An 18,244-nucleotide genomic window follows, 5' to 3' on the forward strand; every position below is an offset into this window, starting at 1 on the left:
TACGCAGGAGTCCTTGCCATTTGGGATGCGTGGTTTTACTGAATATGGCCAATCATCTGCCTGGTACTTTTACCATCTTCACTCCCCCAAAGTGTGAGAGGGGTCTGATCCGCATGCCCCGCCACAGAGTGTACCAGGCAGAATTCGTGAATTTGTGCCAATTTCATGGGTGAGAAATAGTATCTTGGTATAGTTCTGATTTGCATCTCATTTATTTATCAGTGAATTTGGGCAAATGTCCACATATATAAGTGATTTCTGTGTCTATTTCTATGAACCGTCTGTCCATGTCTTTTGTCCATTTTCTATTGCACTTTTGATCTCCATTTCCCTGACATTTTTTTTTTTTTTGGTTCTTTATTTATTTAACTTAACAAATGCAATTGAATATATTTATGATATATAACATGATTTTTTTTTTTAAGATGGAAGCTTGCTCTGTCACTCAGGCTGGAGTGCAGTGGTATAATCTTGGCTCACTGCAACCTCCGCCTCCCGGGTTCAAGCAATTCTCCTGCCTCAGCCTCCCGAGTAGCTGGGACTACAGGCGCCCGCCACCACACCTGGCTAATTTTTGTTTTTTGTTTTTTGTTTTTTTTTCTTCTTAAGGCAGAGTCTCGCTGTGTCGCCCAGGCTGGAGTGCAGTGGCATGATCATGGCTCACTGCAACCTCCACCTCCTGGGTTTAAGAAATTCTCTGCCTCAGCCTCCTGAATAGCTGGTATTATAGGTGCATGCCACAATGCCCAGCTATTTCTTTTTTTGTATTTTTAGTAGAGATGAGGTTTCACCGTCTTGGTCAAGCTGGTCTTGAACTCCTGACCTCGTGATCCACCCACCTCGGCCTCCCAAAGTGCTGGGATTACAGGCGTGAGCCACCATGCCCAGCCTACTTTTTGTATTTTTAGTAGAGATGGGTTTTCACCATGTTGGTCAGGCTGGTCTCAAACTCCTGACCTCAAGTGATCCACCTGTCTCAGCCTCCCAAAGTGCTGGAATTACAGGTGTGAACCACCATGCCCGGCCTAACGTGATCTTTTGGAATACAAATACATTGTGGAATGGCTAAATCAAGCTAATTAACATATGCATTATCTCACATACATATTCCTGGTAAGAACACTTACAATCTACTCTCTTAGCAATTTTTCTTTTTTTGTTGTTTTTTCTTTGTTTTGTTTTTGTTTTTGAAACGGAGTCTCACTCTGTCGCCCAGGCTGGAGTGCAGTGGATTGATCTCAGCTCAGTGCAACCTCTGCCTCCCAGGGTCAGGCAGTTATCCTGCCTCAGTCTCCTGCATAGCTGGGACTACAGATGCACACCACCATGCCTGTATAATTTTTGTATTTTTAGTAGAGACGAGGTTTCACCATGTTGGCCAGGCTGGTCTCAAACTGCCCACTTCGGCCTCCCAAAGTGCTGTGATTACAGGCGTGAGCCACTGCGCCCGGCCACAGTTTTTCTTTTTTGAGATAGGGTCTCACTCTGTCGCCCAGGCTGGAGTGCAGTGGCATGATCTCAGCTCACTGCAACCTCTGCCTCCCAGGCTCAAACCATCCTCCCATCTCAGCCTCCCAAGTAGTTGAAACTACAGGCGTGCGCTACCTTTTTAGGAGAGACACAGTTTCGCCATGTTGCCCAGGCTAGTCTCTAACTCCTGGGCTCAAGTGATTCACCTGCCTCAGTCTCCCAAAATGCTGGGATTACGGAAATGCGCCTCTGCGCCCAGCCTAATGTTCTTTATAAGTTAGGAAAAATAATCCTTTATAATAGATTGTTGCAGATTGCTTTTTTTCCAGTTTGTCATTTGACTTTGTATATAAGGTTTATGATGTGTGTTTGCCATGCAAATATTCTTTTTATGTCTTCAAATTTAAGTCTTTTCTTATGTTGTGTTTGGAGTTAGAAAATGCCACTCTTGGCTGGGTGTGGTGGCTCACACCTGTAATCTCAGCACTTTGGGAGGCCAAGGCAGGCCGATCACCTGAGGTCAGGCATTCAAGACCAGCCTGGCCAACATGGTGAAACCCCATGTCTACTAAAAAACAAACAGACGAACAAACAAAAATTAGCTGGGTGTGGTGGCACACCCACGTAATCCCACCAACTCAGGAGGCTGAGGCACGAGAATCACTTGAACCCAGGAGGTGGAGATTGCAGTGAGCCAAGATCATGTCATTGCATTCCAGCCTGGGTGACAGAGTGAGATTCTGTCTCAAATTAAAAAAAAGAAAATGCCACTCTTCTCACACCAGGTTACACAGGGATTCTCAGGCTTCTCTCCTGGTCTAAGGATGTCTAGCTACATGCATTCATGTGACTAATATTTTTTCTTACTAAATTAACTAGATTAGATGGCACTAAATATTTGAAGTAAAAAGAATTTTAGTTTTTCTTATGCAGCTCATATTGGACTGATTGCTTTTACAGCCTCAATGTGTTTTAATGAACTATAACTTTTGTTTCTGCTTGAGGTCCTAGTACCACAACCTGACCCATGGGCACCCTTTCAGCTCCTCCTCTGAACTTTGGGCACTGCTTGAGAGCCTTTGGAAGCATCTTTTCCATTGAGAGGAGAGATGTTTGGGGTCTGCCTGAATGTTCTCTGCTTAAGACACAGACTCAGTTATTCTCCAAGGAACCTCTGTGCCTCATAGAAGCCAGTATCGAGTTTCCTATCTGGGTGCTTTTCATTTTTTCCAACAGTTACCTGTTTTGTTTTGTTTTGTTTTTAGAGATAGGGTTTTGCCATGTTAGCCAGGCTGGTCTCGAACTCCCAGCCTTACGTGATCCACCTGCCTTGGCCTCCCAAAGTGCTGGAATTATAGGCATAAGACACCATGTCTGGCCTACAGTCACCAGTTTTAAGATACTCTAGCAATGGGGCTAGAAAAGGATATATTTTAAAATTATGGCTGGATGCGGTTGCTCACACCTGTAATCATGGCACTTTGGGAGGCCAAGGCGGCTAGATCACTTGAACCCAGGAGTTCGAGACCAGCCTGAACAACATAGTGAGACCCCGTGTCTACAAAAAAATGTTTGTTTGTTTTTGAGACGGAGTTTCACTCTAGTTGCCTAGGCTGGAGTGCAATGGTGCGATCTCGGCTCACCACAACCTCTGCCTCCTGGGTTCAAGCTATTCTACTGCCTCAGCCTCCCGAGTAGCTGGGATTACAGGCATGCACCAGCACGCCTGGCTAATTTTGTATTTTTAGTAGAGATGGGGTTTCTCCATGTTGATCAGGCTGGTCTCGAACTCCCAACCTCAGGTGATCTGCCTGCCTTGGCCTCCCAAAATGCTGGGATTACAGGCGTGAGCCACCATGCCCGGCCAATAACTTGTTTTTTAATCTGTTGTCACTGTGAAATTAACCCAGAATAGCTGTACTAGCATCATCACTAAACTCCTGGGTGAGGAATGACATTTCATGTTTTGGTTGTCATGGGTAATCATTCTTTGAATACTTTTTTTTTTTTTTTTGAGATAGGGTCTTGCTCTGTCTCCCAGGCTGGAATGCAGTGGCACAATCATGGCTCCCTGCAACCTCAACCTCCTGGACTCAAATGATCCTCCCACCTCAGCCTCCTGAGTAGCTGGGACCACAGGCATGAGCCACCAGGCCTGGCTAGTTTTGTATTTTTTGTAGAGACAGGGTCTCACTATGTTGGTCTCAAACTCCTGGGCTCAAGCAATCCTCCCCCCTCAGCCTCCCCATGTGCTGGGATTACAAGTGTTGGCCGCTGCAGCTGGCCCTGAGTACATTTTACCGAAGTCTTCAGGCAGATTGTTTCATCAAGCAGCACTTGCATCTTTTTTCCACTTGACTCTGGCCACAGAAATGCTGTTCCATGTGTTCTACCTTCATTTTAATTTTGAAGGTGCCAGTGCAGGTAACTGAAAGCATGGGCTTGGTGCGAGCTCAGTGAGCAGCCGGTGTGAGCCATGCTCTGTGGCAGGAAGGAGGAGGGGATGTGTGGGAAACCTGGTGGGATGTTCACAGCAGGCCCAAGGATGCATGTGGCTGCCCCTGGCCCCTGAGTGACGGCAGGCAGGACCGCGGGTCCAAGGTTGATGTCTGAGTGGACCCAGCCAGGCATGTGACCCTGGACTCAGGCCCTCAGGCTGCTCTCTCTGCTGCTTACTGTCTGGGAACCCTCTCCTTACTGTGAGCCTGGCCAGGTGACCACACACTCATCGCTTGCCAAACACCTATCCCTGTCCACCTCTCCCGGCCTGTGGGCCTCTTTTCCTTCTTCCCCTGCTCATTCCTCTCTGCCGACTCCCTATTCTGCGCCGAGGCTGGTGCTGTGGCTGATGGGGACACTGTTTCTTGAGCCCTTGCTAGGTGCTGGCCCGGCACCCAGTGCAGCTGAGGAGGTGGGCGTGGCCATCTTCATTTCCCTGCAAAGAAACTGAAACCCAGAGAGGCCTGAGACTTGTCCGCTGCCAGGGAGCTGCCAGGGTGGCAGAGGCAGAACTTAGCATCCTGTGTGTCTTACTCCCAAGCGGGAGCCTTTTCTGTGGACTGCTGCTGCCTCCCTGGTTCCACATTCCCAAAGAGCCAGGAGGCACTGCCACCCTCTTCTGCACTCCCGGTCTGAGGCGCCCAGCCGTCTCCTTGCCATGGCCCCTGCCGCTGTGGCTGGCGGGGAGGGCCGGTGTGGACCGCCTCTTTGCTCTCTTTGCTCATTGTCTGGTTGACTGAGACGGGACTCTTGGTATTTTTTGGTGCCCACTTTCTTCACCTCGTATTTCCACACAACGTATTACCAAGTTTTTAAAGAAACTTTTAAAGTAATTTTTTTATTTCAGAACAATTTTTAAATTTACAGAAAAGCCGTAAAGATAGTACAGGGTATTCCATGTCCCCCCTACCCCGGGCCCCCTACCCTGGTTCCCTCCACTGTGAACAGCTTACGTTGCTACTGGGTGCACTGGGTCACTAGGGCTACCACAGCAAAGTACCACAAACTGGGTGGCTTCAAATGCAGGAAGGTTCCCCCCAAGACCACGCTGGGAGGAAGGGAGGGGACGTAAGGTGGAAGTTCCCCGCAGGCCCCACTTCCAGAGCACCGCCAGGAACGAATGGGCTTAGACCTGGGTTCTGGGATGATTCAAGGGCAGGGACTGGGTCCACCTTCAGACCTCATGCTGCGCCCTGGGCCGGGGCAGGACCAGGCAGGGAAGCTGGAGCAGCCCCACTCACCGTGGCAGGTCCACTGTCTGAGCAGATGGCCAAGCTGATGCTGCAGCGCGCAGAGAGACGGCTCCAGGAGGACAGGTCCAGGAAGGAGCTGGTGGAGCAGGTGATAGAGGGGCAGAAGAACGCCAAGGCGGCCCAGACGAAGCTCGTGAAGGGCCGACAGCAGACAGGTAGTCAGGAGCCAGATGTCACTGGCCCGGCCCCACTCTTCCCCACTCGGGTGCTGGGCTGCCACCCTTTCCTGAGTGAGCTACTATGGCTGTCCAGGGTCACGGGCCCCTTGAGGGAGGCACTCCCAGGTGGCCGCACTGAGGCCAGAGTCCTGGCTAGGGAACCCCGGGGGAGGTGCCTCCCTGTCCAGTGCCTGCCCTGCCACCCACCGGCCACCTCAGCTCCTGGCTTGGCCCCCAAGTTCAGGAGGCAATCGAGGAGAGTAGGGGGCTGCTGCAGCGCAGGGCGCAGGCGGCCCAGGAGGAGCACCGGCGCCGTCGTGAACTCATCTCCCAGCTGCGCGCACTCGAGACGCAGCCCACGCGCAAGGGCAAGCTCGTGGACCTGACCCAGGTGAGGACGCAGTCCCGGACGGGCCCATGCCTCAGGGGCCTCCACGCTGGCACTGCCATGAGAGGCAGTTTTCAGGGTTCCCACCAGAGCCACAGGTGGGTCCTGCACCACCTGAAACCTGGCCCGCCATCCTCCATGACTCAATGCCCACGTGCCACGGGCCTGGGTCCGGCTCTAAGAGTTCACAATCCTGCGGGCGAGGCAGACGCTTAGCCAGTCCTCTGTAACTCCTGGGGGTGGCCAAGGTGGGCTTCACAGAGGAGACCACTTAGGAGCTGCCTGTTGAGAGAGGGCCAGGGTGGAAAGGGCAGTGTAGGGAGAACGCAGGTGTTCAAAGGCTGGATGGAGCAGGAGGTTGAGGAGGGCCTGCCGGAAGCCCGTGTGAGAAGGCATGATGAGGGGCCAGGCCTCAGAGGAGTGTGGGGAGCCAGCTGCAGGGCCTGGCCCAGCCCCAAGGCCATGGGGAGTGCAAACAGCTGTCTGTCCCGGGCCCAGAAGCCTGGCTGGGGAGATAGTCATGAGCTCCATCTGGGACTTGCCACAGTGGAGGGGCTTCAGTCCAGCTGAGATGTGCAGACCCACACAAGGTGTAGTGTTGCAGAGCGGAGCCCAGGCTGGAGAGGCTGGAGGCATGTTTCATAAGCAGTGTTGAAGCAGAGGGAAGGTGGGCAAGGGGTGGGCCCATGGAACAGGGGAGGGATCCTGGTGGGAAGCATCAGGGCCCAGCACAGCTCCCAGCTTGGGGCCTCCCCTACCACCCCACAGATCCCTGGCTACGGCCTGGAAGGAGAGATGTCCGTAGTGGAGCTGCGAGAGCGGCTGGCCCTGCTCAAAGAGAATCAGCGGCGCAAGGAGGAAGAAAAGCGGGATCAAATCATTCAGGGCAAGCGCATGAAGAGCCAGGAACTGCAGAACACGGTGGAGCAGATCTTGCTGTGCCGTGCAGCCATGGGGAGATCCACAGCCTTGAGGTTGGTCCTGAGTTCGGGGAGGGTGCCTCTGGGTGGGCAGGGAGCAGTAAGCCTGCCTTGCACCCTCCTGGGTGGGTCTTCTAGAAACCACCACCACCCTCCTGCCCAGGAACTTCCCTTGCCGTAACTCCCCTGACCCCTATTATTGTATTAGGTGACTTCCAGGCACATGGGAATGGTGCAAAATTCTGCATCCATGGCTCAGATGCCATGACCTAGATGCGGTCATTTTTGCACCCAGCTCATGGGTCCAACCTTTCACCATATGTGCTTCACGTAGCCAGCTGCCTATTTATGTCTGCAGAAGCATTAGGAAGTAGTTGCAGGAATCAGACACTTTACACTTCAGCATACAGCTTCTAAAAAACAGATCGTCCTAAATAAAACCACAGCACCCTGACACCAATAGAAAATGGAACAAAAATTCCCAATGTCATCTAAATATCTCATCTTTTTTCACATTTCTCCAGGTGTCCAAAGACTGTTGGCCAACTGTTTTGTTTTTTGCTTTTGTTTTTGTTTTTTGAGACGGAGTCTTGCTCTGTCACCAGGCTGGAGTGCAGTGGCGCAATCTCAGCTCACTGCAACCTCTGCCTCCCAGGTTCAAGCCTCAACCTCCCGAGTAGCTGGGACTACAGGCGCACGCCACCACGCCCAGCTAACTTTTTGTATTTTAGTAGAGTTGGGGTTTCACCATGTTGGCCAAGATGGTCTCGAACTCCTGACCTCGCGATCCGCCTGCCTTGGCCTACCAAAGTGCTGGATTACACGTGTGAGCCCAGCCTGGCTAACATTTTTAAAAGACTGTTGCTGTAACTTTTTGTTTTCGTTTTAAACCAGGATCCAGTTGAGGGTTGCAGATAGTTCGTGTGCATGCACACACATGCAGATGCCTTTTTACTTCTTTAGGGGACAGTCTGGTGATGTTTTTTAGCCCCTTGTGGCTGTCCCCTGGCAGCCAGGTCAGACATGGGCAGGCATGTCCCTTGGACCCTGGCCTAGTTCCCAGGGAGGCCCAGCTGTTGTAGTAGAGCCTTGTTCAGAGCCTGGCATACAGGGCTCCGGAAAAAGTTTCTGAGTGGGACTGGGTGGGATGGATGACGTGGCGGACAGAAGGAAGGACTAATCATTGCTGATGGAAGAGAACCCTTCACTGTTGGTCCTTGGAGGGTCTGCTGCTCTGGCTGCAATTCAGAGGAGGCACAGGGCAACCACTGCTGGTGCTGTTCAGGGCTGGCTGGCTGCCCACCAGCTCCCCAAGGTGGCACACACCTGGACAGCTCATCACTTCCAGCTGCTGGCCATGGCCTGGCAGAGCTCAGATGCAGCCTGGTTGGTGTCAGGGTGCCTCCAAAGGTCTACCTCCTGCTAAAAAAGTTAGAGCGGGCTCAGGCATGCACTCAAGCCCCGGGCCACAAATTCAGGGGCAACCTGGACAGTCAGACAAGAGTGGTGGAGACAGGGAACAGCACATGCAAATACCCTAAGGCTATGAGGTCCACAGATGCCAAAGCCAGCAGGGAACAATACATACAATCAGAAGGATCAAGGGCCATGTCTGCAGTTACCTGTGGAGATGCACGCCACAGCACCACAGCGTTAGCAGGGGGTGCCTCCAGGCAAGAGACAAAAGAGTGTGAGGTCAAAGGAGGCTTTCACATTTGTACTCCAGTTATGCATATAGTTAGTACACCTGTAATACTTTTTTTAAAAAAATGTTAAGTTTAAAAAAAAAGAGCTGCCAGGCGCCGTGGCTCACGCCTATAATCCCAGAATTTGGGGAGGCTGAGGTGGGAGGATTGCTTGAGCCTGGGAGGTCAAGGCTGCAGTAAGCCATGATCGCGCCACTGCACTCCAGCCTGGGCGACAGAGTGAGACCCTGCCTCAAACAAACAAACAACAACAAAAATTAAAGAAAAGAAAAAAGAGCAAAAGGGTAGATAGAAGTGCTGGAGACTGCCCCACCCCCTCCAGCCCCTGCGCGGTGGTACTGTCTAGGAGCGCGCCGCGGCCCCTGGGCCTCGCTGTCTGTCCTAAATCATTCCGGTGAACCTCTCCGGCTGCGTAGCTCCTTGCCCCCGCGTCGCTTGGACACGGGTGGCATCCTGGGTCTGGCCTGGGCCTCCCGCCGGCCTGCTTCTGAGCCCGCCGCGTCGCCCGCCAGGTGCGAGGAGAAGAAGGCCCTTGCGGCGGCCCCGGCGGCGCCCTCGCAGGACGACCGCGTGCAGCAGCTGCGGCGCAGGATCTCGGAGAGGGCGGCCGAGCGCAGCAGGCAGGCGGCCTTGCTGCACATGTCGGTGCCGCAGGCCGCGCGCCCCAAGCCCCGGGTGAGTCCGGGTTGGTGGGAGGAGCCCGGGGGACCGAAAGCCGGGGCCGGGTGGGGATGGCGGGCGCGGCGCGCAGGGACCGGCGGCCCGGGGCGGGGATGGCGGGGATGGCGGGGAGATCGGGTCCGGGCCGCGGCCGGGAGCTACGCAGCGGCGGGCGCGGGAGGCGGTGGGGGCGTCCCTGCCCGCGCCGACGCGTTCCCCGGCCTGCAGGCGCAGCTAGAGGCGCAGCACTGGCTGGAGCTGGAGCGGAGCCGCGAGCGCAGGCTGCAGGCGCTGCAGCAGGGAGGCTCAGGACCCGGGCCCGCGCGCCGCCTGGAGGCCGCCTGAGCCGGGCCGAGGGCGCCCCACCCGCTTGCTGGCCACCCCCTACACCCACCGCCCCCAATAAAGCGTGGCGGCCCGCGGTGCGCGCCTCCTCTTCCTTGGCCGGGACCCCCTCGGCCCTGGCCCCCCTGCCTCCGCACCCCGACCGCACCCCTCTCCCTCCCTAGTCCTCGTCTGCCCAGAAAAGGATTGCCGGATAAAAGGCAGGACGCCCAGTTACTGCGTGGGGACAAACTTAGGCTAAAAATGTATCCTCTCCTTATCGGGAATTCAACTTAACTGGGCATCCTGCATTTTTATAAGCGAAATCTGGCCACCCCGGCCCAGGTCCTAGCACTTCCCTACAGCCTAGCATAATGCATTCCTGGTGCGCACTCCTTCGAAACTCCCAGAACCCCTTCAGATGTGGAAATTTGGAACCCCCACCCTTTGCCGGCATCCAGGTGGCTTCACCTAGGGAACCCCCAAGACTGAGTGGCGACTGTGAGTGTGCGTTTGGCTGGGGAAGTGGCCAGGATTCTTGAGCGCCAACGTTGCACTGGCCCTTCACGCGCCTCCACCATCCTCACTGCGGTCCAGGGACGTAGGAACTGGCCTGCCCCTGTTCTGCTGATGAAGTCACAGGTGCTCAAAGAGGCGATGTGACCTGCCTAGAGGGCCAAAACCCAGAGCTGCGCCTGGGTGACTTTAGAGCACCCCCTCCTCCCCTTTCTCTAGCATCAGAAGCAGCCTGGATCCAACAAGATCAGGGCCAATGGAGGCAGGACTTCACCCAGGGCAGGGACCAAGATGGATTGGTTCTGCAGTGTCCCAGGACCCCGTGGGCTAGAGAAGGCTCCACCTTGAGGACAGGCTTGCTGAGTGAATGCCTGCTGGTGACAGCCTCAAGAAGAAAGTACATTAAGCCACCTTCTTCCCAGGAAAGAGAGAAAAGCGTCAAGTCCGTGGGTTGGTGAACAGAGCAGTAAGGGGTTGGGGAGTGGAAACTGACAGATAAGATAGATGTCCAGGGGAGATATATTTCCATCCCCAACTCCCAATATCCTCCTTGGGCCTGCAGAGGAGATGGCGCCTCAGATGAGGAGGCTGAGTCCCAGGGTACACTTAGACCAGGAAGGCAGGCATCTCAGCAGTGACAAGAACAGGCTAAAGGACCAGAGCCCTACTCCAATATTCTGAGTTTGTGAGAACCCCAGGATTTTACCACCCAGGTGGGTAAGGAGAAGAATTTCCACATCTCTGTAGAATTGCAGCTGGGAGCAGATTAAATTTCATTTAAAGAAATAAACATTGGCCAGGCAAGGAGGCTCAAACCTGTAACCCCAGCACTTTGGGAGGCTGAGGCAGGTGGATCACCTGAGGTCAGGAGTTTAAGACCAGCCTGGCCAACATGGTGAAACCCCGTCGCTACTAAAAATACAAAAATTAGCTGGGCGTAGTGGCAGGCGCCTGTAATCCCAGCTGCTAGGAAAGCTGACTCAAGAGAATGGAATCGCTTGAACCCAGGAGACGGAGGTTGCAGTGAGCTGAGATCGCACCACTCCAGCCTGGTGACAAGAGCCAAACTCCATCTCAAAAAAAAAAGAGATAAACATTGCTCACATCCTGTGTTGTGTGATCCAAACCCATTTAATTTGATATTGACGGAATACATTGATGATGCCTGGCCCAGAAAGCCCCTCTGAGCTCTGGGGGTTTCAAAGGGGGATTTATTAGCTCTCATAATGCCAATCCAAAGGCAGCAGACTCCAGGATGTACCCGATCCAGAAGCTCAGTCTCCAGTCTGGTAGCAGTTCCAGCCTGAGGAACAAAGAACAGTTGCCCCAGTCTCATTGGCCTGAATTGAACATGCTTGTGCTGAGCCAGTTCCTGCAGTGGGGGGAGGTCTGTATGGGTGCCTGACGCAAGCACAGTGGCAAGGTGGGGGAATTACCCTTCACCTAGGAGGTTGGCCTCTGGAGCAGAGGGGAGATGTGGCAGCTAACAAATTGAGGGTACTATTGGCAACACTGTTGGTTGGCAGGTAACAAGGTCCTCCCCTGCCCCCTCCTGGACTGAGCAGCCGCTTAGAGCTAGCTTGAGAGCACCTGGGGCCTCTCCTCATACAAACCTAGGTGGGAGCAGGCCTGGGACCATTCCTTAAAGCTGTGGCCTGGGAGTAGGCATTGTGTGATGGAGTGATGGCAAAATGTCTGTGTATCCCTGCCCCCTTGCCTTGTGACTTTACACCTCCCATCAAGAGGTGGAGTCTATTTCCCCCAGCCCTTGCATCTGGTCTGGCCTAGTGACTTTCTTTGGCTAATAGGGTGCAACAGAAGTGACCATGTGCCAGTTCTGAGTCTGGGCCTCAGGTGGCCTTGGAGCTTCCACTTGTTCTCCTGGAACCTTACCCAGGCCCCATGTGAGCATGACTAGGGTGGCCTGCTGGGATCAGACACCATGTGGAGGACAGCCAGTTATCTCAGAGGCCATCCTAGACCAGTGTAGCACAAAATGAGAGGGCGGCCGGACAAGAACCTCCCCCCACCCCGCTGTCTTGTAGATTCATGAGCAACAATAAATGTCTGTCGTTCAAAGTATCAAGCTCTGGGGTGGTTTGTTCCAGAGCAACAACTAAGGGGCACACCCTTAACAGCCCAGGGCCTTCACACTGGGGGCCCCTGCCTCCCCTCCCTGCACAGGCTCTTTACAGAGAATCAAGCTACTCCCCCAAAGGGGGCCAGCCAGAGTGAGATATGGCCCAGCTAGTGCTGACAATCCCTCTCTGAACCTTTCCTGGCTGGACTGCCTGGGGAGTGGACATTTTGCCTGAGTACAGGCTAGTCAGAAGATCCTTGTTGATAGCATCTGAGACCCACTGGGGCAGGGGCTTTCTTTGGAAATAGTGAACAAACAGATTCAGTATCTGGTGTGAGGCCCAGGAACCTGCATTCAGCTGGTTTTGACTTGTGGGACTATGGGAGCACCAAGGTGCCGGTCTTTTCTCTAAGCTGCGGGCCTTCAGGGCCCAAGGGAAGCGCTATTTGTGAAGGAACAAGTTCAGTGCAAGTGAGGCTTGGAGAAGACTTGAAGGCAGCTTTTGTTTTTGTTTTTGAGGCAGGGTCTCACTTTGTCACCCAGGCTGGAGTGCAGTGACGTGACGATAGCTCATACAGCCTTAAACTCCCAGGCTCAAGTGATCCTCTTGCCTCATCCTCCCTACTAGCTGGGACTGCATGCACTTACCACCACACCCAGCTAATTTTTTATTTTTAGTAGAGATGAGGTCTCACTATGTTGCCCTGGCTGAAGGCAGTCTTTGAGCATGAAACTGGTATTTATAGAGACTTTTTCAACATCACATCTTCAATATATTACAGTTACAAACAGAAAACCCTAACTTTTCCTTAGGCTGTAAAATACAAATTACTAATATTACTTTTTCTAAATCTGATTTTTTTTTTTTTTTTTTGAGGGAGGGTCTCATTCTGTCAACCAGGCTGACGTGCAATCACAGCTAACTGCAGCCATGACCTCCTGGGCTCAAGCAATCCTGCTGCCTCAGCCTCCTGAGTAGCTGGGACCACAGGGACATGCCACCACACCGGGCTAATTATTATTATTATTTTTGTGGAGACGGGGTTTTACCACGTTACCCAGGCTCATCTATAAACTTCTCAGCTCAAGCAATCCTCCCACCTCAGCCTCCGAAAGTGTTAAGATTACAGGCGAGAGCCACCATGCCCAGCCTAAATCTGATCATTTTTAACCACCATTTTGATTAATCATGTACGGCCCCATTTACGAACTGAAATTCTCTTAAAATTTTTAACTGCATTTATACATGTAGAATCTAATTTTATTTTTTAGCATTTCAGTTGTCTGCCTTATCAAGTATTAATATTTAAATAATTCTCATAGATATATTAAATGTCTACATTTCTCTTAAACTTTTAAGTTCTCTTTGTTCCAATTATAATCACAAACTTCGGAAAATCTTATACCTTTCAACTTACAATCACTATCAAAAATCAAATACTTAGGGCAGGGTGTGATGGCTCATGCCTGTAATCCCAACACTTTGGGAGGTCGAGGCCCGGGACTTCAAGACAAGACTGAGCAACATGGCAAAAGCCAGTGTCTACAAAAAAAAAAAAAAAAAAATTAGCCAGGCCAGCCAAGCGCGGTGGCTCACGCTTGTAATCCCAGCACTTTGGGAGGCCGAGGCGGGCGGATCACGAGGTCAGGAGATCGAGACCACGGTGAAACCCCGTCTCTACTAAAAATACGAAAAAATTAGCCGGGCATGGTGGCAGGCGCCTGTAGTCCCAGCTACTCGGAGAGGCTGAGGCAGGAGAATGGCGTGAACCCGGGAAGTGAGCCAAGATTGCGCCACTGCACTCCAGCCTGGGCGACAGAGCGAGACTCCGTCTCAAAAAAAAAAAATTAGCCAGGCATAGTGGCACACACCTGTGGTCCCAGCTACTCGGGAGGCCAAGGTGGGCTGATCATCTAAACCTGGGGAGGTCGAGGCTGCAGTGAGGCATGATTGTGCCACCGCACTCCAGCCTGGGTGACAAAGTGACACCTCGTCTCAAAAAAAAAAAACCCACACAAATACTTATTTTACATGAGAATTACATTTATCTATCAGATACTCTACCATGCCAGATTTCCTTACAATTACAAAAAATAGCAAACACATATTGTTTGTAAATGCAACACAAAAACGTTAATGCTCTGGTTTCTATCTGCCTTATCATTCCGTTATTTGACTCCATTTTCGAGGTTAGAAACTCACTGTAAGGTGGCCGGGCGAGGTGACTCACACCAGTAATCCCAGCACTTTCGGAGGCCAAGGAGGGTGGATAACCTGAGGTCAGGAGTTCGAGACCAGCCTGGCCAACATGATGGAACTCCGACTCTACTAAAAATACAAAGAAAATTAGCCGGGTGTGGTGGCAGGCGCCTGTAATCCCAGCTACTCGGGAGGCTGAGGCAGGAGAATCACGTGAACCCGGGAGGTTAGAGGTTGCAGTGAGCCGAGATCGCGCCACTAAAATAAAAACTCACTGTAAGGAAACAATGTAACCCAAGGCATTTGGGGTGACCTTCACGTTGCCTGAGGGTGCCAAGGGACCAGAGATGCTGGCCATGGACTAAGGTCTGGGTATTCTCAGGCAGCAGGGACAAGGTGGGCTTTTTTCCTGGTTGCTAAACCCACGTCAAAGTCGAGCTCAGGGACTGGAGTTCAAGAAACCCACCACCCATTCTCCAGTCCAGGGTTCAGTTTTACCTGTGAGATTGAGTAGAAATAGGGACATTCGAGTAGCAAGATATATTGCTGGCTTTTGTATTGCCGGAATTTGAGCTTCCAAAAATCTTACTTTAATACATCGTTTATTGGACATTCTGCATGCATCTCTGCCGTGCTGCCCTGAGTCCTCCAAACCTCCAAACTCTTCCTCTGCTAGGTACACGTCTCCACCCTAGCCTGCAAAAGTCCCAGCTTCCTCGCAGGGGCAGGGACCCGCACACTGGCCCAGGGCTTGGCACGCGGGGATGCTGAAACAGGGCCAGGCCTGGTTTCCAGCCGATCGTCATTGTCCCCAGGCCCAGCAACCTTCCTCACAAAGGCCTAGTTAAGAGGCGAGGAAACAAGAGCCGGGAGAGGGGCGCGGAACGGCGGGCGGGACGAACGACCAGCTCCGCGCCTCCGGCCAGCTGCGTCGAGCCAGGGACACGGCGGCTGTTGTACGGCTGGAAATCTAGGAATGGGAAGGTTCAGGGCCGGCTCGGCTCCGGAGGCAGCTGGCAGGCCGTCCCTGGCGGCCTTGGGGAGGTCAGTGGCAGCCGGGGACAGGCGCTCGGGTCGCCCTCAGACCGTGACTCCCGAAAAGCCTTGCGGGCGGGGCCGCGCCCGCGCCGTCTCTTGCCGGAAAGTGCTAGTTAGGGCGCTCGATTGTGGGCGGGGGCGGAAAGAGGCGCGTTTTAAAGTGGTAACAGATGGTTTTCTTATCCAATAGGATTAAAAAAATTTGTCCGTACCCGGCCGATCGCGGAAGTAGAGTAGGCGGGCGGCCAATGGGAACAAGACGGGGGGCGGAGCCGAGGCCTCCGAAGCGGAAGTGGTTTGCTGTTGAGGCGGCGGCATCTTTCTCGAGGGGCTCTCCCGGGCGGCTGAAGAAGGAGCTTCTTCTCTGGAGTGCGCCGGCGGCGGCGCCTGCGGACCTAACTAGCTCCAGGTTAGGCCGGGCCGTGCGGGAAAGCAGCGGTAAGTCAGGGCGTTTGCAGATGCGGGGTTTAGGCGGCTTCGCGGCCTACAGAGGCCTCGGCCCGCGCCGCTTGGGGAGCCGCGCTGCGCGGCTTGACCCGGCGGAGGCTTTGCAGCCCGGGACTTCGAGCCAGCTCTGGCGGCTCGCACTGCCTTCCGCGCGGGTTCGCCGAGCCCGGCTTGGCGCGGGCAACAGAAGTTAGGAGGCCTGCGTCTGGGTCTCGGCTCACCCTGGCGGGCCGCGGTCATGGGGCTTAGTCCATAGCCTAGGAAGGGTAACTGAGGCTCTGGGAGGGGCAGGAACGCCCCCAAGGTCACGCGGAGAGTCGGGCAGGGTACGCTGTTAGGGGGAAGACCTGGGCAGGGTTTTTGTTCCCCGCTGACGACGCCTTCTTTGTGTGTTCGCGCCGCCGCCCCGCCATCGTGGGGCCTGCGAGTTTGCCGGGGTGCCCGGGCCGCGTGGCGGGGCCTTTTGTAGGTCGGGAGGATCTGAGTACGGGTGCGGGCCTGACCGTGGGGGCGCCTGGGTCGCAGTCTAAAACTTCGTAGGGCCTCGACTTCCGGGCGCGCTTCCGGGCCCCGGCTGGTGGTTGGTGGAACGTGTGACTGTGAGGCTTGAGGCCCAGCCCTGCACCGCTCGGGCTCTTCACCGCTCTGGCGCGCCCATAGACAGTTGTATGAAGATTCTCACGACCGAAACAGAGTTGCTAGTAAACACCGCTTTTCCGCCTTTGATTCATCGAGGAAAGAGGGAAAAGGATAGAGCTTGGGCAGGCCGCTTTGGTAGGGATTTCAGCTTTGTCTTTTACTTGTCGGTTCCCATAGACGTTCACAAACTTAATAATCTTCGTTCTGTTTCTGCACCAAGTTCTTGAGCCAGACGTAGGGTCTCAGCTCTGGAGCCTGGCTTTGACTGTCCAACTGATTGGGGAGACTGAGGTCCAGAAAAGTGAAGTGGTCTGCCCAAGGTCACACAGCCAGCTCTTTGGCAGCAGATGAGGTTAAGTCCTAACTGCAGGATTTGGGTTTTGAATTCATTGACCAGGAGTTTTGGGACCGCTGACAATAAAAGAGACATTGAAGGGAATCTTTTGTTACTTTCTTGGTGATTTGCTTTTTAATGGACAAGGACATATTAGGTTCAGTTTTACCTGTGAGTTTGAGTTGAAATAGGGACATTCGAGTAGCAAGATATATTGCTGGCTTTTGTATTGCCTGAATTTGAGCTTCCAAAAATCTTACTTTAATACATTGTTTATTGATCTTTTCTTAAATTACTACCTTTGTGAGGACCTTTTGTAAACATTGTTTTTCTGATCTTCACGAAATCTTAATGCGATACGTAAACTATTTCTTTTTATATAATGTATGCACATCTGTGCTTTGTACATAAAATAAGATTTTTCACTCTCCTCAAGATCAAAGTAGCGTATTTTTGAGGTCTCCTATATGCCAACCTTTCTGCTTGGAATACAGCAGTAAACAGTCGTGGTGATGGCCCTCCCGTAGCTGGGTGAGGATAGAGGGAATAAGAGATAACTCATTTTATTGTGCTTTGCAAATACTGCCTTTTTTTTTGCAAGGTGAAGGTTTATAGCAAGTATTCATGGAGCAAGTCTGTAAGTGCCAGCCATTTTTCCAACAGCATGTGCTCACTTCGTGTCTCTTGTGTCACGTTTTGGTAATTCACAATATTTCAAACTTTCTTTGTTTGTTTTTTTGAGATGGAATCTCACTCTGTCACCCAGGATGGAGTGCAATGGCGTGTTCTCGGTCTCACTGTAACCTCTGCCATCTGGGCTCAAGTGATTCTCCTGCCTCAGCCTCCGGAGTAGCTGGGATTACAGGCATGTACTACCACACCCAGTTAATTTTTGTATTTTTAGTGGAGATGGGGTTTCACCATATTGGCCAGGCTGGTCTCGAATGCCTGACCTCCAGTGATCCGCCTGCCTCGGCCTCCCAGAGTGCTGGGATTACAGGCATGAGCCACCGTGCCCAGCCCCAAACCTTTTCGTTATTACATCTGTTATAGTGACCTGTGATCAGTGTTTTGGGTTACCATGAATAGCACTTTTATATAAGACGGTGAACTTAATTGGTAAAAGTTGGGTGTGTACTAACAGCTCCACTGACTGGCAGTTCCCAGTTTCTCTCCTCAGGCCTCTCTATTCCTTGAGACACAATATTGAAATTAGGCCAGTCAGTGACCCTACAGTGTCCAGGCAAAAGGAGCAGTCAGTTGAATCTCTTTTACTTTAAGTCAAGTTAAGAAATGATTATCCTTAGTGAGAAAGGCATATCAAAAGTTGAGATAGGCCAAAAGCTAGGCCTCTTGTGCTGAATGACAATTAGCCAAGTTGTGAATGCAAAGGAAGAGTTCTTGAAATTAAAATGCTGCTCCAGTGAACACATGAATGATAAGCGAAACAGCCTTATTGCTGATAGGGAGAAAGTTTTAGTGGTCTGCATAGAAGATCAAACCATCCATGACATTCCCTTAAGCGAAAGCCTAATCCGGAGCAAGGCCCTAACTCTCTTCAATTCTGTGAAGAGTGAGAAAGGTGAGGAAGCTGCAGAAGAAAAGTTTGAAA

General features: G+C 52.6%; 2 protein-coding genes across 10 annotated transcripts in view; both read left to right on the plus strand.

Moving 5' to 3' along the window:
* Positions 1–11,976, plus strand: part of CFAP99 (cilia and flagella associated protein 99) — a 46,018-nt gene extending 34,042 nt beyond the window's left edge. For 2 of the 8 annotated variants that reach the window (XM_063619666.1, XM_063619667.1), the window contains 4 exons: positions 5,236–5,377; positions 5,620–5,771; positions 6,537–6,742; positions 8,907–10,217. In XM_063619666.1, coding sequence (XP_063475736.1) covers positions 5,236–5,377; positions 5,620–5,771; positions 6,537–6,742; positions 8,907–9,399 — 993 coding nt within the window. In that variant the 3' untranslated portion in view covers positions 9,400–10,217. Of the gene's footprint in view, positions 1–5,235; positions 5,378–5,619; positions 5,772–6,536; positions 6,743–8,906 lie in introns of all 8 variants that reach the window. The other 6 variants (XR_008651626.2, XR_010116309.1, XR_010116308.1 and 3 more) reach the window with 6 other exon arrangements.
* A 3,538-nt stretch (positions 11,977–15,514) lies between these two features.
* The window catches only part of RNF4 (ring finger protein 4), a 44,471-nt gene continuing 41,741 nt past the window's right edge, over positions 15,515–18,244 (plus strand). For both annotated transcript variants that reach the window (XM_055245865.2, XM_063619712.1), the window contains exon 1: positions 15,515–15,650. The gene's annotated coding sequence lies outside the window, so the exon portion shown is untranslated. The remainder of the gene's footprint in view (positions 15,651–18,244) is intronic.

This window comes from Symphalangus syndactylus, chromosome 16 (genome assembly GCF_028878055.3).
Source record: "Symphalangus syndactylus isolate Jambi chromosome 16, NHGRI_mSymSyn1-v2.1_pri, whole genome shotgun sequence".
NCBI lineage: Eukaryota > Metazoa > Chordata > Mammalia > Primates > Hylobatidae > Symphalangus > Symphalangus syndactylus.